The sequence below is a fragment of the Dasypus novemcinctus genome, chromosome 23, assembly GCF_030445035.2.
Source record: "Dasypus novemcinctus isolate mDasNov1 chromosome 23, mDasNov1.1.hap2, whole genome shotgun sequence".
Taxonomy (NCBI): Eukaryota; Metazoa; Chordata; class Mammalia; order Cingulata; family Dasypodidae; genus Dasypus; species Dasypus novemcinctus.
Window position 1 is genome coordinate 15,786,118 of NC_080695.1, and position 23,516 is coordinate 15,809,633.

Below are 23,516 nucleotides of genomic sequence, written 5' to 3' on the forward strand. Positions count from 1 at the left end.
ACCCCGGAGGTGCCCCGGGCTCTTGGCAGAGCCAGCTGGAGCCGTTAGAAGCAGCTGCCAATGACTCACCTCCCAGTACCCCTACCCTGCTGGCTCCAGCCCTCTAGCCCCTCTCAACGTGCCATAAAGCCCCCCAGGCCCGACCCTGCTCTCCTCAGGACCCCAGTCTTTCCACTGCTCCCAATCACCCCCCAAACTTTGGGGCACTTCTCATTTTCTTTTATTTATACAAAAAAAAAAATTAAATATAATTTAAGAACCCCTCCAAGCACCGATGTCTGCTGTTCACCACCTCACCCCTCACATCCCCTCACAGACACAGCTTGGGGGTACCTGGGAGACAGGGAAATGCCTGGGGGTTTGTGGCCGGAACAAGGCACGGTTCTGGAAACAGACACGATGGGTCCCTGTTTCAACTCGGGCAGACGGAGATCCCAGAGAAACAGGTTCCCTCCAACACAAAAAAGTTATGACAAGGACGGTAGAAAAACAAAACAAAAATTAAAATTATTAAAAAAAGGAAAAATAAGACCAAAAACAAAAAATAAAACTCAAAAAACCTTCAATATGAAGGCAACAGATGGGGGAGGGGCATTTACAAGGAAAAAATAGAGTTCGGTGGTGACAGCAGCAAGGCCCAGATACCAAAGTCCAATGATTTTGTCACTGGTCATGACACCCGTCCCTGCCGAGCTGGCAGGCTGGTCGCCCCCCTCTCTTTGGTCTGCAGGGGCAGAGCTCCCGAGGTGAGGGGGAGCACCTGGGAGCCCCAATCGGGGATCAGAGGGTTGCCACGGGGATCCCCGCCAACCCTCAGGTCACACCCAATCCTGGGGGGAGGGCAGAACCCCCCAATCCAGTCTCTCCACATTGCCCCATGGGTTCAAAGTGCAATCCAGCGGGGCGCAGGGATGGGGCCTCCCGGAGTCCCCACCGACTCTGCCCCAGGAAGAAGCGGGGGGCTGCGGCCCCGGGGTAGGGGGCGCCCGGCGCTCCAGGGCTGTGGGCCAGGTCAGTACTGAGGGGCTGCTCCTCCGGTCCCGCCCGGCGCTCCAGGCTTGGCCTGGGCCTTCATGTGCTGCACACTGGCCAGGATCTTCTTCTGGTGTCCTGCTAGAGTCACGCCAATTCGCAGCAGGTCCCTGTGGGAGGACGACGGGCGCGGTGAGGCCAGCCCGCGAAACCCGATCCCCGCCCCGGGGCTGCCGGCCAATCAGGAAGACCAAAGGGGGACGGGGTGAAACGCCAGCAGTTGCGGGGCAGATTCTGAAGGATTCAGGAGGCGGTGCAGACATTCTGCGCAGCTGCGGGTAGAGGTGGGGCTAGGTACTTCACAAGCCAGGGCAGCAGGGGGCGGCGGGGAGGGGGACCGGGGCGCTGAGGCCTGGAGACCTGGATCCTTGAGTCCGGATTAAGAAACGGTGGAAAAGGCAGGGCAATCAGAAGAGAGGCTGGAGAAGCGCCGGCAAAGTGCGGCTGGGGGAAGGGGCCGCACAGAGTGCTTTAGAGGGGAAAGGAGAAGCTCCAGAAGAGAAGGGACCAACAAACCCAACCCAAACCAACCAAACCCTGTCATGTGGCACCTCCCCCAATCCTGAGGCCTGGAGACTGAGATGAGGGAAGGACAGAGGTGGAAAATGGAGAGAAAGAACCTGTATCAAGGAGAGCCCAGCTCAGCTTGCCTGGGAGGGGCCCCCAAGGACCCTTCTAGTTCCAAAGTTCTAGCCCTATTTTTCTTATTCTAGGAGAAAGGAGAGACTTTGGGAAGGAAATGGAAAGAGGAGGCAGGAAGGAAGAGTACCAGAGAGAGGCTGGCGAGGGAAACAGTATTTGGGAGACACCAGAATCGGAAAGTCCTTTTACTTTAAAGATTCTTCTCCCAGTCCTAGCCCAACCTCCTTTAATGGGTGGGAAGAAGAGTTGACACGCTGATGCTGTTGACATGAGAGCTGGGTTTGGAATGTCGATAGCTGCACAGAGACAGATGGAGAGAGCAGGGGGGGTCGTGAGATGGGGGCTGTGATGGAGCTAGGAGGAGAGGTGAGCTTGGAGCATTCTCTGGATTCTCAGCCCCAGCAGCTATTACTGTTTTGGGAGGCTCTCCCAGGCTGGCATATGGGTCCACTCTTCCTTGACGTTGCTCCACTGACAACACAAGAGTTGGCACCCGAATTTGACCCCAAAGGTCCCTGCTGCCTCGCCCGGCGCCCACTGTTCCCAGGCTCCCCTCTGGCTGCTCAGCTCTCACCACTGCCCCGCGAGCTCCTGGGATGACTTACTCAGCGGAGATCTGGCTGACCAGCTCGAAGGAGCCAAACCCAGCGGCTGCAAAACTTTCTTCGTATCTTCCCATCTTGATGGCTCGAAGCCACTCACCCACGGAGCCGAAAGCCGAGTAGTGAGGCTGCCGCTGATCCAGGAGCGGATGCGAGGCCCTGGGCGGCAGGGACGGGGAGGACGCACTGAGCCCGCGGCCCGATGTGGACGGGAAGGCGAGCCAGCCTTGGAGAGGAAGACAGACACCGCCTCCCCCCCAAGGGTAGTGGCAGCGCATGGGAAGGAAGGCGACTCCTCAGGGGCCCTCACCCACTGTTCTCCCTGGTCACGATTTTGAGGCTGGCAGGGTTTCGGATCATCTTGTCGAGGGCACTGACCACCTGGGGGAAGCGGGGTCGGGCATTCCGGTCCTTCTGCCAACAGTCCAGCATGAGCTGGTGCAGGGAGGTGGGGCAGTCTGGGGGTGGGGGCAGCCGGTAGTCCTGCTCGATGGCGTTGATCACCTGAGGTAGGGGGAAGGGGACAACGAAGATGCCAGAGGGCCCCAAGGAAATGGTGACCTCGTAGACACAGATGGGAGCCACAGCCCCCCATCGCAGAATGACAGCTCTGTGAGTCCTCTGGGCTGGGCCCGAGGCTGGGGAGGGTTGGCTGTCCAGCAGCTCTGGGGTTACGGTCTAGACACGTGACTCCCCAACTTGCTATATCTGACTCTTTGATACTAAGAACACCCCTTCTTCCTGCCACTCTCAGCACTTCCGGGACCCAGCAGGGGTGAGGTCTTTCGGAACCCCAACCCCATATCCCAGGTGAGAACATGCCAGAAAACCTTGGGAGGCCACGGGACACTTACATCCTGATTGCTCATATCCCAATATGGCCGTTCCCCAAAAGACATGACTTCCCACATCACAATCCCGTAACTCCAGGCGTCACTGGCAGATGTGAACTTGCGGAAGGCGATGGCCTCGGGGGCGGTCCATCGGATGGGAATCTTTCCTCCCTGCAGGAGGCGGAGGAAAAGGTGAGCAGAAGGACTCCTACCTAGGCACCCAGGCCCACTGCCCACCCCCACTGCTTTTCCACCTAGCCCCCCCAAATGTTCTTTTCTTAGCCACCCTGGAGCCCTGCTCCCCAAGCCCACTGCACCCTGAGGTCTGCATTCCTAAAATTCCTGGGCTCCACCTCTTAGTCTGCTTCTCTGTCCTCTCCCTGGACACAGCTGTCAATCCCCGGCCTCCTGCCTCTCCAGCCTTCCCTCCCCACCCACCTCCCAGTCTTACAAGTGAGCTCGTGTAGGTGGGATCCGAGGAGTTCTCCTCCAGGAAGCGTGAGAGCCCGAAGTCAGACACCTTGCAGACCAGGTTGCTGTTGACCAGGATGTTGCGGGCGGCCAGGTCGCGGTGGACGTAGCTCATCTCGGCCAAGTACCGCATGCCCGAGGCGATTCCCCGCAGCATGCCCACCAGCTGGATGACCGTGAACTGCCCGTCGTTCAGCTGCGGGGGCGCAGGAGGGGCGCGGTTGGCGCGGCTCGCTTGCCGTTCCCGTCCTTCCACTTCCTACATGGTCCCCGCCAGGCCCATCTGACAACTCACCCGCCTGCTTCTCCGGGGAGCCCTCCTCTTTGTTCTCCCCAGAGGCCTCTCGGCCACCACCGTATTATGACACCTTGTTTATGAACGCCCCTGTTTCAATATGTGCATTTGGCTTCTCTTGATTAGATGATAAGGAGATGCTGTTTCAATTTTTTGCTCCATATAACCTAGGACGGTGCTTTACACCCAAGAAATACTCAACCAATGCTTTTTTTTTTTAAAGGAGATAGCGGGGATTGAACCCAGGACCTTGTACATGGGAAGCAGGCACTCAACCACCGAGCTACATCTGCTCCCCAATGCTTTTAATTTAATATGCTCCTTTGATAGCAAGAGATTTCTCTGGATTAGGAGCATCCTTTGCACCACCTGCCTGCAGGTGGAGCTGATCCAGCTGCAATCTAGCGCAGCGCACTGGACCCACTATGTGTGTTCTTGCAAAAGAGTTCTGAGGAACTGGGGTGTGGTCGGTGCCCACAGGGGTAAAACCCAGGCTCTAAAGCCCGACCTTGACCTTTTTATAGAGTTTGCTCTCACCAGTTGAGCCAGTCATGAGATGATTAACTGATCCCATCTTCTGGGTTCAACCGGGATGCAGGGGGCCCTCTGCAGGCCCGTAGCTCGAAGACACAGAGCCCAAACATCGGGTGCTTAATCCTGCCAAACCTGCACCTGCCCAGGCCTCGCATCTCAGGCCACCCAGCTGCTCAGCCAGAGCACCCAGCTGCGTCTCCGTCAACCTGTCCCTCGCCCACCACTGACAGCTCACCAGCAAGTTCTCCTGGCTGCTTCCGAAACACATGCCCCAAGACGCAAGCACTGCTCTGCACCCCCGCTGCACCCCCACTATGCCCCCGCTGCATCCCTGCTCCCAGAATGACCATAGCTGCCTCCCCTTGGCCTCCCTGCTTCCCTACTGCCCCAGCAGATGGCCAGAGGATCTTTCAGTCACCTCACCCTCCTGCCTCAACCCCTTCCCTCCAATGGCTTCCCCTTGCACTTCCCATAAAATCCAGATTCCTGCCTGAGGCCACAAGGCCTGGCACAGCCTGGCCACCACCCCGCCCGCCACCTGCCGTCAGTCCTCCGCTCGCCCGGCCCCGCGTGGCTTCTCAAACGTGCCCAGTCCCTCCCGTCTGGGTCCTCACTCTCTGTCCTAAACACACTTCTGCCTCATCTTCTCACTGGCTCTTCCTCAGGTACCCAGACACCATCTCTTCTAAGCCAGATGCCCCCTCCTCCGTTCTGCAGCGGGATCTTCGCATAGTACCAGTGCCACAACGCAGACTCCTGGGTCCATGCGGGAGGGATTGGCTGGCACCACCCTAATCCGGGGGCCCACCTCTGCCTCGCTCGCGCACGAGCCCAACAGGATGCAGTCAGAAGGACAGGCATCCCTCATGCAGCCCAGCCATAGACGCTTAATTCTGAACTTATCAAAGCGTTAGAATGTTCCAGAAGGCAGAATGTTCAAGAACACTGGCCCGCTGAACTGTTCTGAACTTGAAATGGCTCAGAAATAATAATGAGGAGCAAGGCCCTGAACTGGATCCTGGTTTGGATAAACCAGCAAAAAAGGGCCTTTGGGGGACACTTGGGGAAATGTGATTATCGACAGGGTATTAAATGATATTATGGAATCAATGTAATTTAGTAAAGTGCAATGATGTTACTTTGCTGTGTAAAAAGTATTTCTGTTTTTTAAAACCATGCATGGTAAAAGTTAAAAATAATCAAGTTCTGGTGGCGGACTTGGCCTAATGGATAGGGCATCCGTCTACAACATGGGAGGTCCGTGGCTCAAATCCCAGGCCTCCTTGACCCGTGTGGAGCTGGCCCACGCGCGGTGCTGATGTGCGCAAGGAGTGCTCTGCCACGCAGGGGTGTCACCCGCATAGGGGAGCCCCACGCGCAAGGAGTGCACCCTGTAAGGAGAGCTGCCCAGCGCGAAAGAAAATGCAGCCTGCCCAGGAATGGCGCTGCACACACGGAGAGCTGACACAAGATGACGCAACAAAAAGAAACACAGATTCCCGTGCCGCTGACAACAGAAGCGGACAAAGAAGAAGACACAGCAAATGGACACAGAGAACAGACAACCGGGGTCGGGGGGAAGGGGAGAGAAATAAATAAATAAATAAATCTTAAAAAAAAAATCAAGTTCAGTAAAAACGGCTAAGAAAGTGACATTAGAACAAGCTCGTCCTGCCTCACCCCCAGCCACTTTTCTATTCCGCTGTTTTTCTCACCTCTGTAACCACGTATTTACTTTTTAAAAAGCCACCCTACTTTTTTACTTGTCAGTTCTCCCCCATTAGACGGCGCCAGCCCTGCTTGCGGTGTCTCCCCAGTGCTGAGAACAGTGGCTGGCCCCTGGGGGGCCCTCAGTAAAGACTGAACTAAAGGACAAGTGATGACCCCACGACGTCCTGGAGTCAGCCACCCCCGAGAGGCCCACGGATCCGCCGCCGAGGGACAGGCCAGTGCAGGGGACTCGACGCTTCCCCAAAGGAAAACCCGGGGCAGAGGTCCAGGGTACGGCGGGGGGTGGGGGGGAACGCTGTCTGCCCCGGGCTCTGCGCCCGAGGCCCCCCGCTCCCCGGCTGCCCTGGCTGGCGGGGTGGGAGGCGGGGGCTCACCCGCAGGAAGGAGTCCAGGGCGCCGTTCTCCATGAACTCGGTGAGGATCATGACGGGCACGCTGTTGGTGACGACGCCCTCGAGGCGGATGATGTTGGGGTGCTCGAACTGGCCCATGATGGAGGCCTCGCTCAGGAACTCGCGGCGCTGCCGCTCCGTGTAGCCGCCCTTCAGCGTCTTGATGGCCACGCAGCCCTCCTTCTTCCCCGGCGCCTTGAGCCGCCCCCGGCACACCTCGCCGAACTCCCCTGGGGGGCGGACGCCGGGCTTGGCTCTCCTCCCGGCCCTGCCGGCCCCAGCCCGCCTCCCGCCCAGGGACCCCAGCACCTTGCCTCTCACCTGCGCCAATCACCTCTTCTATTTTGACGTAGGAGACGTCGATTTCTTTGGCAAATTCCCTCACGGCCTCATTAGGGTCTTCGTAAGTGAAGGGGTCAATGTAGACCTTCGTACCTGAGGAGCCAGGCGGGGCCCGTTAGGAGGAAGCGCCGCCCGCGGGACCCCGGCGTCCTGCTCCCCGGCTCTTCCCCAGCCCTCGCCGCCTCCGGGACAAGCCCACGCACCGTGCCCGATGAGGTACTGCCCGTGCTTGTCTGAGTACTCCGCTTCTCTCCCACTGCTCTGCTTCCTGCAGCCAACGAGAATGGAGCAAAAGGGAAACCGAGTCACGCCTCTCTACGTTTCCCGAGGGGCAGTTCAGGCAGGCGGAAGGGATCAGCTTCCCGCTGCGAACAGGCTCGTGGCGCATCGCGGACGTCCGCTCTGCGGCGGCGGGGCGGGTGGCCCCCGCTTCCCGGGGTCTCCCTGGGGTCTGCCCGGAGCCCTCACCTGAGGCAGAGCACGGCGACCACGACCACCACCAGCACGAGCACCACGCCCACGACCGCCGTGCCCGCGATCAGCGCCAGCTGCTCCCGCCAGCTCTCGTGTTCTGGGGGGGGAAGAAGCTGGTGATGAGGGAGAGCCCACCGGCCCCCGGAGGCCACCGCTCCAGCGCCCGGGAACGGGCGTGAGTCAGCGGTGAGGGATGGGGGAGAGGGCACAGGCGAGGCCGGGTCAGGGAGCCCAGTGGTCTTCAAACTGCTTTCCACAGGGTCCTCCCAAGTCCCTCAGGGCAAGCGAGGGAAGTCTCCCAACCTTGTTACCAATTTTGTTTTCTTATAAATACTGGTGTCCACAAAAAGTTCTATTTGAGCAAAAGATACTAAAGGTTAAATGTCCTAAGGTCTATACCCCAAAGTGTAGACAATCCAAATATCCTTCAACTCACAAAAGGATAAACGAAATGCAGTCTATCTGTGCAATAGAATATTACGCAGCTGTCAAAAATAATGAAGCTATGGGAAGCAGATTTGGCTCAATGGATAGAGCATCTGCCTACCACGTGGGAGGTCCAGGGTTCAAACCGAGGGCCTCCTGACCCGTGTGGAGCTGGCCCACACGCGGTGCTGATGCGCGCAAGGAGAGCCGTGCCATGCAGGGGTGTCCCCCGCGTAGGGGAGCCCCACACACAAGGAGTGTTGTTGGAAACTGTGGTACAGTGGCCTCACAGGAGAGACGTGCTGTTTCCATGGCTATGCTTGCAACCTAAGGAATGCAGTAATTAAGAGTTCCCAGCAAATGGAATGAAACTATTAAAGGCTGAAAGAAAAGATGGGCACATACCTTTTGTAGTAAATAGAACACTTAGACTTTGTACCTTGAGATAAGATTTTTTAAAATTCCTTAGACTATGGGTAATACTGATAGTTAACTGCATGGTGCTGCTTGTTGTCCTGTAGACTGGGGTATATAGAGAGCCCCTTGTAAACAATATAAAGTTGTCTAGGAATTATTACTTGCAGACCCCCTGATCCCTGCTCTCTCGCTCGTTCCTTCCCCCTTTCCTCTTTCTTTCATTCCCGATACCCTTCGGGTCCAAATCTCCAACAGAGTGTGCCCCGCAAGGAGAGACGCCCTGCATGAAAAAAGTGCAGCCTGCCCAGGAGTGGCGCTGCACACACGGAGAGCTGACACAGCAAGATGATGCAACAAAAAGAGACACAGATTCCCAGTGCCACTGATAAGAATGCAAGTGGACACAGAAGAACACACAGCGCATGGACACAGAGAGCAGACTACTGGGGGAGGGGGTGGGGAGAGAAATAAATAAAAATAAACCTTAAAAAAAAAAATTAATGAAGCTCTGATTCATGATACAACATTGTTAAACCCTGAAAATCTGTTGGTAAATGAAAGAAGCCAGAGCAGACACAAAAGGCCACAAATTGTCTGATTCCACTTATAGGAACTGTCCAGAACAGGGAACTCGACAGAGACAGAAGGGAGATTAGTGGTTGCCTAAGCTTGGGGGCCAAGGCTAGCGGGTACAGGGCTTCTTGCCCAGGTGCTGAAAATGTTCTAAAATTTTGATCCTGGTGAAGGACACACAACTCTGCGACTGTAACTAAAAGCCACTGATTGTACACTTTAAGTGGGCGATATGTATGGTATGTGAATTATATCTCAATAAAGCTTCAAATTTTTTTTACAGGTTTAGAAAACCACCAACCCAGCCCGTTACAACTAACCCCCCGTTACTTCACGTAAGACAGCTTGACCATCTTCCCATCTTATCGGATGAGGGAGTGGGGACTCAGAGGTCAAGTTCTTGCTGAAGGTCACATAGCCGGTGAGCGGCCGAGCAAACGTCCCACCAGGCTGTAGGTGTCTCAGCCTCATGCTCTCCTCACTAGGGCATGATGCCTTGTGGCTGCTGCCTGCAACTCAGGGGGTTCTATGGGGGCAGAGGCGACCTTCCCACCTGGTGGAAGGCGGCGCCCACGCCCGGCTCCCAGGCTCACCGTCCCGCTGCGTCTGGCTGTGGTGCTCTTGGCCGAAGGGCCCGTAGCCAGCCTCGGAGCGTGCCCGCACCTGGACCAGGTAGCTGGCTCCCCGCTTCAGCCCCTGCAGCTCCACCCGGTTTTCCGAGGTCTTCAGGAAGTGCACATTGCTGGGGCCTTCTGCGCCCTGTGCAGGAGGAGGAGGGGGCTGGGTGCAAGGCAGAGCTCCCAGTTCCTGCTGCAACCCCTGCCTGCCCCGCTCGGCTCTGTTGCCCCCTCACCAGCCCCTCGGGCCTGTCGGGTCACAGGTGAGCCTTTGTGCTCGTGCCCTGTGCTGGGGGCTTCCCCCCGCTTCTGTCATTTGATCCTTGTAGCAGCTCTGTGTGTAGGTACTGTTCCCAGAAGCGTGTTACAGCGAGGGGGGCTCAGAGAGGCCATGGGGTTTGCCCTGGGTCACTGCGCTAGTCATGGCAGAGCCAGAGTTCAGCTGCCGGCCTGAGGCTTGGGTTCAGGCGCCCCCACCCCCGGCCCACTGCCCACCCCCACTGTCAGGATGGGAGCCTCATCTCACCTTCTCGTGGTACTTGACCTCGTAGTCTAGCACGGCCCCCCCAGGCGCCCGGGGAACAGCCCATGCCAGGCTCAAGCTGCTGGGGGATGACCGTGTCACCCGGATGTCAGACACTGGCGGGGGCACTAGGGGAGATGGAGAGAGGTCGGGGACTTGTCGTCTCTAAGTCTTCCCCCGCTGGGTGCACTTGTGCCAGTCCTTCTAGCAATTTTAGTAATTCTGACTTCCCTGCTCCAGCCCGCTCGGAGAGCCCGCCCCATCCTTGGCTCTCCAGCCAGCCTTTGCTTTCTTTTCCCTTCCTCTTTGCGCCCCAGCCCCCTCCTTTTCCCTCCTGGCCTTGACCTGCACACACCCCTCCCTGGCCTACCCGGCCAGCGTCTCTCCCACCCGACAATGGCCAGCCCCCGGCTCCCAGACTCACCCTCACGGTCGGTGGTGACGTTGACCGGCTCAAATGGTGCCGGCCCCGCAGCCAGAGAGGACACCCCGTTCAAGGCAGTGACATCGAAGGTATAGGTGAAGTCGGGGCGCAGCCCACGGATCGTCACCCAGGGTTCGACCAGGTCCCGGGGGCCAGGGTCGAAGGTCAGGTCTCCCCCACAGGGCACGCAGGAGCCCCCGGGGCGGCACTCCCGGCAGCGGAGGGCGTAGGTGAGGTCCTCTCGGCCCCCAGACTCCAGGGGGGCGCTCCACTCCAGGTGCACGGAGGAGCCGTTCAGGCGGGAGACCACGCTTCGGGGAGCAGAGGGGGGCGCTGCGAGAGACCGGGGCATCAGCTGACACGATGAACAGGTGGCCCCTCAGACTTCGCATCTTTGGTCCACCTGCTTGTCCACGCTGGGCACTGGCATGCCAGGGGGCACGAGGAAGCTCTAGGAGGACGGGGCCCACCCAGGGGACTGAGCTCCCTCCCTGCTAAGCTCTCCTGGCCCATGGGTCACTTACTGGTGCAGGGTACTCCCCGCGGGTCCGTGCGAGCCCGGAAGTACCCAACGCGGCACTGGCAGACGGACGAGCCAACGGCATTGGAGTTGCTGTTGGGTGGACATGGCTGGCAGGACCCCTCCCCTGACAGAGGCTTGAAGGTGCCCTGGGCACAGGCTGAAAAAGAGAGAGGCTCGTCAAAACCATGCAGCAACCTGGGCTGCCCATGTGCCGGCTGGGTCCTGAGCCTTAGCGGAGTTGCAACATCTACTCTCCAGTTCATTGGACTCACCCAGGACAGCTAACAAGGAGGTGAGGATGGACAACCCCCCCACCAAGGTGGTCTACAGTCACAAGCAGGAGCGTCCCATCCATCAGCCATATGGGATCGAAGACCCCTCTCAGAAGTGGAGTGAGCATCACCATCCCAGAATCCTCAGGATTGGGGGAAAAAATATGGACTAGAGTGGACTTACTGGTATTCTACTATAGACTTACTGTGACTCTAGCAGTGGAAGAAATTATATCATTGATGTGGAGACAGTGGCCACTGCCGGTGCTGAAGGCAGGGAGAGGGAAAAAGAGGCATACTATGCGGGCATTTTCAGGACTTGGAATTGTCCTGAATGACATTGCAAAGACAGATACAGGCCATTATATATCCTGCCATAGTCCTTTCTTGATAGAAACACTTCAAGCGATAGGCACAGCTAGCACTGGATGAAATTATATCATTGATGTGGAGACAGTGGCCACTGGAGTTGCTGAAGGTGGGGAGAGGGAGAAAGAGGTGCAGTATGGGGGCATTTTTGGAACTTGGAGTTGTCCTGAATAATATTGCAAAGGCAGATTCAGAACATTATATATCGTGCCATAACCTACCAAATGGAGTGGGAGAGAGTGTAAACTACAATGTAAGCTATAATCCATGCCGTGTGGCAGTGCTCCAAGTGTGTTCATCAACTGCCATGAATGCACCACACTAATGAGAGAAGTTGTTAATGTGGGAAAAGTGGGAGGAGTGGGGAGTGGGGCCTAAGGGAATCCCCTGTATTTTTTTATGTAACATTTTATGTAATCTAGGCATCTTTTAAAAATAAGTTAAAAATATATTTAAAAACAAAAAACCCCACAGCTTTCTTCTCAAGTGCACCAGGGTCACGTGCAAGGACACACCGAATGTCAGGTCACAAAACAAGTCGCAATAAATTTAGGGTTGAAATCGTACCAAGTATCTTCTCTGACCACAATGGAATGAAGCTAGAAATCAATGACAGAAGGAGAACTGGAAAATGCACTCATGTGTGGAACTAAACAGTATACTCTTGAACAACCAAAGAGTCAAGGAAGAAATCCCAAGGGAAATTCAGAAAACCATGTTGCCTCCTCGCTGAGGAGACCCAGCTGCTCGGAGTCTGTCTGAAGCTCTCAGCGGGGAGTAGTTTAGAGACCTCCTGTCCAGGAGAAGGAGACCCTCCCTCCAGAGCCGCCTCTGACCTGGAGCCCTGGACAGCCTGGTGGAGCCTGAGGACCCCTACTCAGAATGATTTAAAACACATACCACGAAATAGCCAGGCTCGCAGAGGTCACCGATTATGTTGAAATGAAATGATCAAAACACCAAGAAGACAAGTTAGGGACGGGGAAGGGGTGGGGTTCTTTACTAACAAGACAGAGCTGCCGGGCTAATAGCCACCAAAGTCGAGGTGAGCAAAAGCAGTACTCTGGGATTCTTGCAGCACCTTCAAGGGGATACAAAAATATCCCCGCTTTGTATGGTACCCACAGCTGAGGTCCTGCGACAACCGCCGGCCTCTGCGGCCAGGTTCCATACGGAAGGCGTGGCCGGGTTTCAGGTGGAGAGTAGCAAAAATAAAGTCATCTTGTCCTCTATCACAGCTCATAGAGCTGCTGAATTTTCCACAAAACCCAGGCTAAGAACCCCTGCTGGAGCCAGAATTTAGCATCAGTAAACCTGAGAAAACCCACAACGAGCAAGAATTGAGGCAGTGATGCCACCAACGTACCTAGACCCTGACGAGCCAGCTTCCCCTGCCCAGAAAGAAAATGAGTTGGAAATGGTTAGGGGGAAGATTCTGGAAGAGAGGAAGTGTTCACAGCCATGGCAAGAGCTCTGAACATAGGCCTTTCAGCAGCCAGACGGGAGAGGGAAGTGTGGGCAAGACGGAAATCTTCAAGAATGGCTGGAGGGGTCTCAGCGAGGGGTCCAGCAACCCTCCCCCACGGATGCAGGCGCACTCTGCGGGAAGGCGCCAGCCCTCACCTCGGCACCTGGTGTTCCCCTCGGCGGCCTCGAAGCCCGGAGCACAGCTGCAGCCGGTGACGGGCTGCTCAGCCCACTGGCCGTCCTCCCGGCAGTAGAGGCTGGGGCTGGGGCCGGGCACGGGGATGGCATTGGCTACGCAGCTGCCTGCCACGGGCACCACCAGCTCCCGAGGCACGGTCTCTGGGAAGCGGGTCAGGTTCACGGTCAGCTGGGCGCACTTCTTGTAGAAGAGGTGCAGCGACAGCAGGGCCATGCAGGCGCCCTGGTCCTGGAAGGCCAGGTAGAAGCCGGCCTTGGTGAGCGGGCCCAGGCGCAGCGTCTTGACGTTCACCTTTCCCGTCGCCTCGGCCCCAGGGCGCTTCCGCGTCAGGTGCTCGGCGGCCACTGTGTCCACCTGCCGGGAAAGACACTCACTGCTGCTGTCCTCCATGCCCCCCAGCAACTGGGTGGACTTCTGCTTCCTAATGTACCCTCTCCCTGACTTCCTTGGCTCCTGTTCCGGAACCTCCTTTCTACCTTCCCCAACATGCCCTTTCCTGCAGGTGCTGACATGATCCATTAATACGAGCTCCTCCAATGTGCCCAGACTTAGCCCTGCACCCCATTTTCTGTTCATTCACTCATTCCACCAATGTTTATCGACACAGGCTCTGTGTCGAAATGGAAGCGAACGGAACACAGACAAGCTCTAAAGCACAAGGAGCGCTAACACGGGCATATGGACGGAGCGGTATGGGACCCCAGGGCAGGGAGAATCTGCCAAGGTGCCACAGGAGGCCTCTGAAGCAGAACGTAAAAGACAAGTAGGAGATAGGTAAAAACGGCAGAGAGACGGCACCCCAGGGCAAGGCATCGGCCGATGCCAAGACACAGGGCGGTGAAAGGACAAGGCGCGGCCGGAGGACAGAAAGGTGGTGTAGCCCAAGCCGTGGGGCAGAGCGGCCAAGGTGGCCAGAGAAGCAGGAGGAGGCCCGGGCCTCCCATGGGCGCCAGGCCAGGCAGCAGGACTGATTCTGCTGCTCCTACCCAGCAGCCCCCCTCCTGCCCTCCCCAGACTTCAGCCTCCTGTTTCCCAGCCCCCCAGTTCTCTCTTGCCCTTCAGACCACATGCCTGGCCCCGAGCTCCCACCCTGGCCGTGGCCCTGGCTCGGGTACCTTGATGTAGGGGTTCTCCATCCAGGGCGGCGTGACCGCCGTGGCGGTATCAGCATCGCTCTCATAATAGAAGACGGTGAAGGTCTCCTTGCAGGAGCGGCCAGCCCGGGGCAGGGAGAGGCACTCGAGCATGGTGAAGCGCAGTGTGGCGTACACGTGGACGGCACCACGCCGCGGCACCCAGCCCGTGCGCAGCCAGTGGGCCAGGCCCGGGGTCCGCTGCACGTCGCACACTTCGTAGGTCCGCACGCTGTGCTGCTCCTCATCCAGGCCGCTCACCTCCTCCCACTGCCACGGGGACAAGGGGTCAGCTTGGGGACTGTTGCGGAGGGGCCACTGGAGAGGGGCTGTTGGGGAGGGGACTAGTGGGAGGGCTGGTGGGAAGGGGCCACTGGGCGGGGCCTGGGGGCTGATGGGGAGATCTGGGACGCCCTCCCTTCTCCCTCACGTCCCCCCAGAGCCCCAGGCCCCGGGCCCAGCTCCTACCTGCCCCTCCACCTGAGGAAACGTCACCCACTGCAGGTCGGTAGTTTCCAATTTTGTGTTCAACAGGGTCTCTAAGACAGACAGACAAAGTCAGCGGCTGGGGGAGTCGGGGAGGACAGACCCCTGGGAACTGAGAGGAAGGTGAGTGGTCAGGAGGAGGGGAGCAGGTCCTGCCTTCGGCCACCCCTGGCTCCTCCTTCTCGGTGCCAACTCTGCCCCTAACAGCTGGTAGGCACCCCGAGGCCCACGCCCAGCTCTCTCAGACCTAGGGCTCCAGGAACTGGTGGATGTGGGAGGAAGGGGCACGACTGTTGGGAGGCAAGAGGGTGAGCTCAGGTAAGGGTTAAAATTCGAGCCCTGACCTGGCCCAGACCTGGCAATAAGCAAAGGGAAAGGGCTACCTGACAGCCAGGGCAGCACCCTACCCAGCTCCTGCCTCCCACCCCCCAACTGCCACACCTCTTCCAAGAGCCCGCCCCTTTCCAGATCCCTGGCACGGATCTGTGGCCCCCAAGTTTTCAGGTGATGCCCGAGCCCCCTGCCGCCCCCCACCAGCGAGCTGCCAGGTGAGGAGGTTGGGAGCGCTGCAGGCTGGGGCGCCGGGGTTCCCGCTCTGCCACCCGCCCGCCCGCTGGGGCCTCACATCTGGATTTGGTTCCGGGAAAGAAAAGGGGAGGAGATTTTAGGGGTGTTGGGGGAAGGCGAACACACCTGGCTGTGCTCTGGAATGGGGGATTAGGAGAAACCACAGAGCCCCTGGCGGTGGAGGGCAGGGAAACCCCTTGGAGGCCAAGACAACGTGAGGGCAGGAGGCCGGGCCCGGGAGGGGGCCCCCGGGATGTCCCAGCGACCCCGCAGGTCGGCAGGAGAGAAGGGAAGGTGGCATGGGGGGGAGGTGGCCTCCTCCTGGGGCTAGGCGGTGCCCACAGGGCAAGGGGTCAGTCTGGCCAAAGCGCCAGCCTGAGGTGAGGCCCAGGCTCTCCAGGGGTGGAGAGAGATGGCCCAGCACGTTGGGGACAGGATGCCCACGTTCTGGGAAGGGGGGTGGATGAGGCTGCCGTCCCCACCCTCCATTGTTCCAGCCAGGACGGTGTTTTCCTGTCTCCCTTCAGGGCTGTCTCCCAGCGCCTCACTTTCTCTCATCCAGACTCAGGCTCCTCTCGGCCTGTCAGTCCCCGCTCTTTCCCGCTCACGGCGCCTCTCTAGTGCCACCCTGTCACTCCCTCTCCTTCGTTTCCGGCCTTCTACCTTCCCTGGGGCACACGGCTTTGCATAAACGACTCAGCTCTTCTCTAAGCCTCAGTCCCCCCATCTGTGCGATGGGGGGTAGCGAGCCCTCCCACCCAGGAGGGGAAAGCCCTGCTGGCAAATGCTCAGCAGGGGCCTGCAGCCTGAGCCCGCAGGTACCAGGCAGGTACCAGGACTGGAGCCGCTTGCCTCCTCTCCTGGCACTGTTTTCTTTCCCGTCTTCTTCCCCTGCCTGCCTTCCCCTTTCCCTCTCCCAGTTTTCCCCCTTCTCCTTTCTTGGGGCTGCAGGGGGGGGCTCCCCTTAAAACCCACCCCCATTCCCATACTGGCCAGCTCTGCCTGGCCAGAGGGAGACGGGTTTTTCCAGCTACTTCGATTCTGCCCTTCAGCAGCACCCCAGGGTCCACTCCCTGGAGACCCCTTTGATTCTCGACAGCAAAAGGGGGAAAGAGCGGCTCACTGGGAAGATTAGGGATGCAGGAGGGGGTGTGCAGGGCTCCTGCCCTCCCCCCCGGCCCAGGACGAAGAGAGGAGAGAGGGATACCGTGCAGAAACATGTGGGGGATAGAAAACATCTACACTGGGAGATTAGGAGGTAGGCTGGGAGAGGGGTCACGGGGGGCTGCCTGGAGGCTGGAGGAAAGCAAGCTTCTCCAGGTCCGGGGTCTAGATGGCATTTAAAGGGATGGGGCACGGCCTGGGGGGAAACCCAGGAGAAGCAGCTCTGCAGCCAGGGCCGCGGCTTTGAGGACACGAGAGGGGACTGGAATGTGAGGGCAGAGCCGGGGGCCTCTGGGGCCGCGCAGGATTTTGGGGTGAGGCCAAAGGCCTGGGCGTGGGGCATCTCCTGGCCTAGCCTGAAGGTCTGCATTCATCTGCAAGTTTTTCCTCCAGAATCGTATCCTTATGTTTGGCGGGAGGTAGGAAGTGGGACAGAGACTTGGGGGGCAGTTTTGAAGCCTGGGGTGGGGAGGAAAGGCGAGGCTGCCAAGGACGTGAGGAGCCCGGAGCCACAGTTCGGGGAGCGGGGATCGGGGAATGTCCCGGGACCGAGCCCGACTCCCTCTTTCCCAAACAAAAGAAAACTCCACTCCCCCGCTGGGCGCCTCCTCCCCGCCCCCCTCTCGCCCCAGCACTATTGGTCCGAAGTGTTTGGGATCGGGGTGCGGTGGTAGGGGTGGAGAGAGGTCAGCCCCTCCACTCTGAGGCCAACTCCGGGGGGCCCAGGCGTCTCGGGGTGCCCCCGAGCAAACTCACCTTCCAAAGCGGCGGCCAGCGAAGCCCAGCAGAGCAGCGCCCGCAGCTCCATGGCGCCGTCTCGTTCCGTTCGGATCTGATCCGACTTTTGGGGGGGCGCTAGCCCCCCCAGGTCTGAACCCCCTCCCCCCCCCCGAGCAGGTCCGACGCCGACTCCCCGCGCGGGCCGCCCCGTCGGACCCTCAGCGCGCGGCCATGCGGGGCACTAGCGCCCAGGTGTGGCCCCGCGTCTCGGCCACCGGGCCGCGCCGAGCGAGTCGTGGCTGGAGCCGGGGGTCCCTGCGGGGCCTCGGGGGCCCGCCCCGGCCGCGCGCGCTCTCCCCGCCCCCCCCCCCCGCGCCCTGGACTCGCCGCTCGCGCCGCGGGGCCGAGTGCGCCGCGCGCCGCCGGGGAGGGTGGGAGCGAGCGGGGCCGGCCGCGGAGGGCGGGCGAGTGGCGCGGGCCGGGCGGGCCGGGGGGCCGGGCGGCGCCGGGCCGCGCGGGAGGGGCGCGGGGCGCGGGCCGGGGGGCGGGCGCGCGGATTGGAGCGCGCGCTGCTGAATAATTCATGAGGCAGCGGAGCGCGGCGCCGAGCGGAGCAGGTCGGGAAGTTGGGAGAAAGTTTGGGGAAGGGGGTGGGGCGGCGCGCGGGGAGCCCCGGGGCCGCCCGGACGCGCGCGGACGCGTGCGGGGGGCCGCGCGGGCCGAGCCGCACCCACACAAAGCCCGCTCGGACCTGCTGCGGCCTCCCGCTCCCACGCCGGGATTCGCCCGCGCCCCCCTAGTTGGCGCAGGGGACTGTGGGGGGGGGGAAAAGGGGCGTGGAAAAGGCTCGAAACTTTTGAGGACGGAGGGTGGCCCATCGGGCCGCGAGACGGTGACCCAGTTTAGGTAATCCTGGCGCGACGTTCACACAGTCACTCAACAAACAGGACGTCTTGGGGACCTACTGTGCGCGCCAGGCAGCGCTGAAGAAGGTGGGGGGGAAGTGAGGCGCCTGGGTTGACCTGGGAGGAGTAGAAAAAAGTCGAGGGACCCAGAGTAAGTAATGGAGGGTGAGGGGGACGGCTCGACCTCCGAGTCACCTCCCGCACTCTCACTTGTGCGTGTGTGCTTGGGAGACTCCGCCGCCTGCAGCCCTGACCCCTGGGGGGCGTGGCCGTGGCCGTGACTGCTGCTGTCTTTCCTGAGGCTGTTTCCTGTCTGGCTTCTGGGGGCCCTGGGGATGGCTGGGAGGGGCCCTTCCTCCCATTGCCAACCTCCCCCAATCCCATCGGTTGGGGGGCAAGGCCCGGGGATGCAGTGCTCCTCCCACCCCACCTCCCTTCTAAAGCTGGGCACCTGGAGTTAGAGTGTGGGCAGGCGGTGAATGGGGGTGTCGCTGGAAGGAAAGGGCTTAGGCTCCAAAGTTATGACGGGGAACCCAGGAGGAGCAGAGAGGGAAGGCGGAGTCTGGAGGAGCCTGGGGGGCTGCCAAGTGCCTCTAAGCCCCCGGAGAAGATAACCAGACCTGCAGTGACCTCTTGTCGCAGCGCACTTATCTTCCTGCTACAAGAGGTGCCCCATACCCCTGCCCTTCCTCGTTGCCCTGCCTGGGTTCTGCTCCGGGGTGGGGGGTCACCGGGGGCAGGAAACAGCCGGCTCTGCTGGAGCCAGGCAGACCAGGGCAGGCTGGGAATTCCCTCCTCCCTCCCTCCCTGGCCATCCCCGTGAGCCTGGTATCCCCTTCTCTGGTTCAGCCTCTCCCTCCGGTCCACCCCTCGCCCCCAGCCCCCTTGGCTGCTCAGATTCTCTAGCTTCTAAATCTGTCTTCTGGCTCCTCCCAGCCTCTGCCCTCCACTGCTCCCCCCTTCTCCCCTGGCCCTTGAACTCTTGAATGTTCTCATTTGGTGGGGAATGCAGTTCATCCTTAATGGGGGAAGGGGCAAGGAGATGTGGGGAAACTAGGCCTGGACGGTGGGGAGACTGAGGCAGGAGGGAGTAAGAGATGGATGAGTCTGAGGGCTGAGGAGATATCAGCAGTGGGGGGAGAGAGGAACTGCTCATTGGAACTTGGACTTGAATGTCTGGGGCCCAGATTAGAAAACATCCCATCTGTCCCATCACCTGGGCTCACCAGCCCAGCAGGTAATCCAGATCCTACATCCTAGCAGGAACCAATACAAGAATACTGTTTGAACATCTACTATGTGCTCTGTGAGCAGTGGGCTAGTTTTCAAGATTTGGAGAACATGGACTCCTGGCCTCAAAGATCGTGTAATCGGATGGAAACCCCATGATTCACTCTCTCTGTGGAGAGGACGCCTGAGATTTCCGCTCAGGAATCATCCTTGGTCTTTCTTCTGGGTGCGATGTCATTATCTTCACCCTCAGACCACACAGGACCCATTTCCCAGGCAAGTGGATTTGGTGGGTATGAATTGCACAGGTGAGCATCGCTGTGCCCCTCTGCAAATCTCGGGACCCTCCTTTTCTACATCATGAAAGTACGTCACTGTCACCCCACCCCAAGTGCTGGACTGTCACCCCTCTTCCCTGCCCATGAGCACTCTGGTGCCATCACATACTTCTGTGCAGGACTTGGTCCATCCCCAAGCAGCCAGTGTCTTAAGTTTTTAAAGTGGAGTTTAATTTTTGCTCTTCGCTTCTTTGCAGTTGTCTTGTGCAGTCTTGTAGTTAGGACTTTTCCTTTATGTTTCGGCAACACACTACCAATCATCTCTTTTCACCGTACACTCTAGAAATGGCCACTCCTCTTCCCACATCCCAGCCTCCCCTCTTCTAGTCCCCCTAATTGCATCAGGTCCAGAGTTAGGTTTACCTGGAAGCTCATGAAGTGTCAGCTGCAGCTCCCCTGCATTGCCTGGCTCCTTCCCTGAGCCTGGTGAGCCAGAGCCATCAATTTAAACAGCTTTTAGCATGTGACCAGTTTGGGTTTACAGCACAAAGACGCTTGAAATGGCCTGAAGTCTCACAGCTTTTAGGAGAAAGGGACGGCGGTTTTGGCATTACCAATGTTAAGGAAATTTTTACCAACTCTCAATAATAAACAACAATAATTCAATCAGGCATACTAGAGGAAAGACTGAGCTAGAGAAGAGAAAATAATATAGAATCGTTAGCCTATGAAGAGGTGATCAAAGAGTATATATCTAAGAAAAACATAGGAAATAAGTCTTTTAGAGGTGTGTCGGGCAATCTTTTACTACTAACATTAGGTTATTTTTCTGGATTTTGTCATGTTCTAAACATTTGCAACTGGTTGTGATTCTTTAATCGAAATAAACATTAACTTATATACCTAATTTTATACCGATAATTTTGTATCCGTTTCCTCAAAGAGTGGTCGCCAAATTGTGTCAACTTTCAGGCCCCACAAAACTTGAGTCCACCCCTGGTCTGATCACCACAAACCTTCCTGAGGTGGTCATTTACAAAGCCGTAACAGACATGTGTAGAAGGCTTTCTTACTTCATTAGTGATTGCAAATTCACTTGTACGTGGCTCTAAGTTTCAGGAAAGCAGGCACAACATAAGTTTTGTTCATTGCTGTAAGTCCAGTGCAGGCCTGGCCCATAGTAAGTGCTCAATAAATAGTTGACACTTTAATTCCTTTATTGACTAGTCATTCTCTAATTTAGTCAGCAGTTATTTATTGAGCACTTAGTATGAGCTAGGGCTGAGAACACAAAGTCATCTTTGCCATTCAGAATTTAGCTGAAGGGTAGAAACGGTCTTTTTTTTTTTTAAAGATTTATTTTCCTTTCCCCACCCCCCTGCCCCGGTTGTCTGTTCTCTGTGTCCATTTGCTGCGTATTCTTCTTTGTCCGCTTCTGTTGTTGTCAGCGGCACGGGAATCTGTGTTTCTTTTTTTGTTGCGTCATCTTGTTGTGTCAGCTCTCCGTGTGTGCGGCACCATTCCTGGGCAGGCTGCACTTTCTTTCGCGCTGGGTGGCTCTCCTTATGGGGCACACTCCTTGTGCGTGGGGCTCCCTTACATGGGGGGCACCCCTGTGTGGCAGGGCACTCCTTGCGCTCATCAGCACTGCGCATGGGCCAGCTGCACACGGGTCAAGGAGGCCTGGGGTTTCAACCACGGACCTCTGATGTGGTAGACGGACGCCCTAACCACTGGGCCAAGTCTGCTTCCCCTAGAAACTTCAGCAGACCCCAGGCTACATGCTGTACCTCAGCTGACCAGACAGCTTTCTGGGGAGGGCACCGCCGTTTGAATGAGTCCTAGAGAAGCCTGGCTGACAGAAAGGCCTTTAGAGGCAGAAGGGGCAGCAAATAGAAAAACATGGCGACAGTGGATGGCCCATTCCGTGTGCTGTCCAAGTTTATGACATCAGAGTGTAGAGTGCTAGGTCAGTGACAGCCAGCCTCAGACATCGCAAGGACCCTTCCAGGGCAGTGGGCTTGTCCATGCCTTGGGGACCCACCAAAGTGCTTTAGGCAAAGAAGCATCATCATCAGATTTGTATGGAAAGATCCCACTGGCATGACTTTGGAGAATGGATTGAAAGGGCTCAAGACTGAAGGTAGAGAAATAGTTGCAGTTATCCAAATGACAATGAGGGCTGGCCAGGAGGGGGGTGTACGGGTGGGAGAGGAGCGAGGGTTGGTAAGGAGTGGCAGTAGGTAAGCTGTGGGCTGCAGGATCGGAGCCTGGCTATGGGGTTGGGAGAAAGGATGACAAGTTTCAGATTTGGGCAGCCACGTAGGAGCTAGCGACACGGCACATGGGGGAGGGCAGTGGGGGATAGACTGAGGTTCCCCGTGCGCCCTCTGGCCAGCAGGACCAGAAGTCAATGAGAAGCCTGCGTCTCGAACTCAGAGGTGGCTCTTCTGGCTAGACATGCGGGTTTGGGAGTTATACGATGGCGATGGAAGGGTGGTGTAGAGGGGACTACAATTGGTGAAAGACCTAGGCAAGTTTTGCAACCTCATTTCTTCTTTGTTTTTTAAGAAGACAAACTTTGTATTTATTTATTTATTTTTTAAGATTTATTTATTTCTCTCCCCTCCCCGCCACCCCAGTTGTTCTCTGTGTCTATTTGCTGCGTCTTGTTTCTTTGTCTGCTTCTGTTGTTGTCAGCGGCACGGGAATCTGTCTCTTTTTGTTGCATCATCTTGTTGTGTCAGCTCTCCCTGTGTGCGGCACCATTCGTAGGCAGGCTGCACTTTCTTTCACGCTGGGCGGCTCTCCTTACAGGGCCCACTCCTTGTGCATGGGGCTCCCCTGCGTGGCAGGGCACTCCTTCCGCGCATCAGCGCTGCACATGGGCCAGCTCCACACGGGTCTAGGAGGCCCGGGGTTTGAACCGCGGACCTCCCATGTGGTGGAGGGATGCTCTAACCACTGGGCCAAGTCCGTTTCCCAAACTTTGTATTTAAATCATCCTAAGATCCTTGCAAGGGAGGCAGGACAGGGAGGCAGGACAGGTCCGGTGAAACCCATTTTAAAGACGGGTTTAAAGAGGCAGGCGCAGAAGGTCAGGAGACTTCTTAAAAGCACTCAGCTAGTAGTTAGCCTGTGTCTGCCGCCTCCACTGCCGGGTCCTGCCCCCGCCCTCCCTCCTGGACGACCTTGGCCTCCAGCCCACCTCCAAAGACCTGGACAACCAACCCCTCAGGTCCTTCCCCTCCTTCCTCCCCCAACGCCCAGGGTCAGGTACAGGAGGAGGCATTTGCCTGCCTCTGCCTTCCAGGCTTTTTCTTGCTGAGCTTCTGCCTTCCATTCGTCAAGAGAGGAACTTTCCAGGGTGCCTTTCCACCCCCGGGTCCAGCCACAACCACAGCGCTGTGGGGAGAGGCAGGGACCCTGGCGCTGACGGGATGGCAGGGAACTGACAGAAACAGCGGATAGGGACTGGGGTAGGGGAAGGGCAGGGCTCACAGCAGGGCCTGGGACTCAGAAGGGCACCGAGAGGAGGAGGCTAAGGGGCTGGGGCCAGCGCTAAGGAAGAGGGGTGGGGTGAAGGGAGTCCGAGGTGGGGGCGTGGTGGTGGGAGGCTCATTGTCCCAGCAGGGGGAAGTCTTTTGTTTCCTCTCTTCCCCTGGCAGCCTGACAGGATATGAGGCCAAGCCCCCCCCATGCCAGGATCCCCCCCCCCCCACCCAGTGGCCCTTTCCTTGCCATTGTGTCCTTGTCAGGAATGGGGGAAGGGGTAAGCAGGAGACCGGCTCTAGGAGGAACTAGAAGCGCTCTTCGTGGTTGGGGGCTAGGCTGCCAGGGTTCCTGAAGGGATGAGGAGCCCTGGCTGGTTAGAG

General features: G+C 58.1%; 1 protein-coding gene across 1 annotated transcript; it reads right to left on the minus strand.

Moving 5' to 3' along the window:
* Positions 1–204: 204 nt before the first annotated feature.
* On the minus strand, positions 205–17,555 carry EPHB4 (EPH receptor B4). Its single transcript, XM_004457129.4, has 17 exons — positions 17,265–17,555; positions 14,760–14,830; positions 14,274–14,561; positions 13,116–13,512; positions 10,853–11,008; positions 10,329–10,661; positions 9,908–10,032; positions 9,358–9,523; positions 7,343–7,445; positions 7,078–7,142; positions 6,854–6,967; positions 6,515–6,762; positions 3,561–3,776; positions 3,131–3,280; positions 2,587–2,780; positions 2,280–2,435; positions 205–1,142 (listed from the first exon to the last, which is right to left on the minus strand). The coding sequence occupies exons 1-17, from the start codon at positions 17,314–17,316 to the stop codon at positions 1,013–1,015; spliced, it is 2,964 nt and encodes a 987-aa protein (XP_004457186.1). The 5' UTR covers positions 17,317–17,555; the 3' UTR covers positions 205–1,012.
* Positions 17,556–23,516: the final 5,961 nt, after the last annotated feature.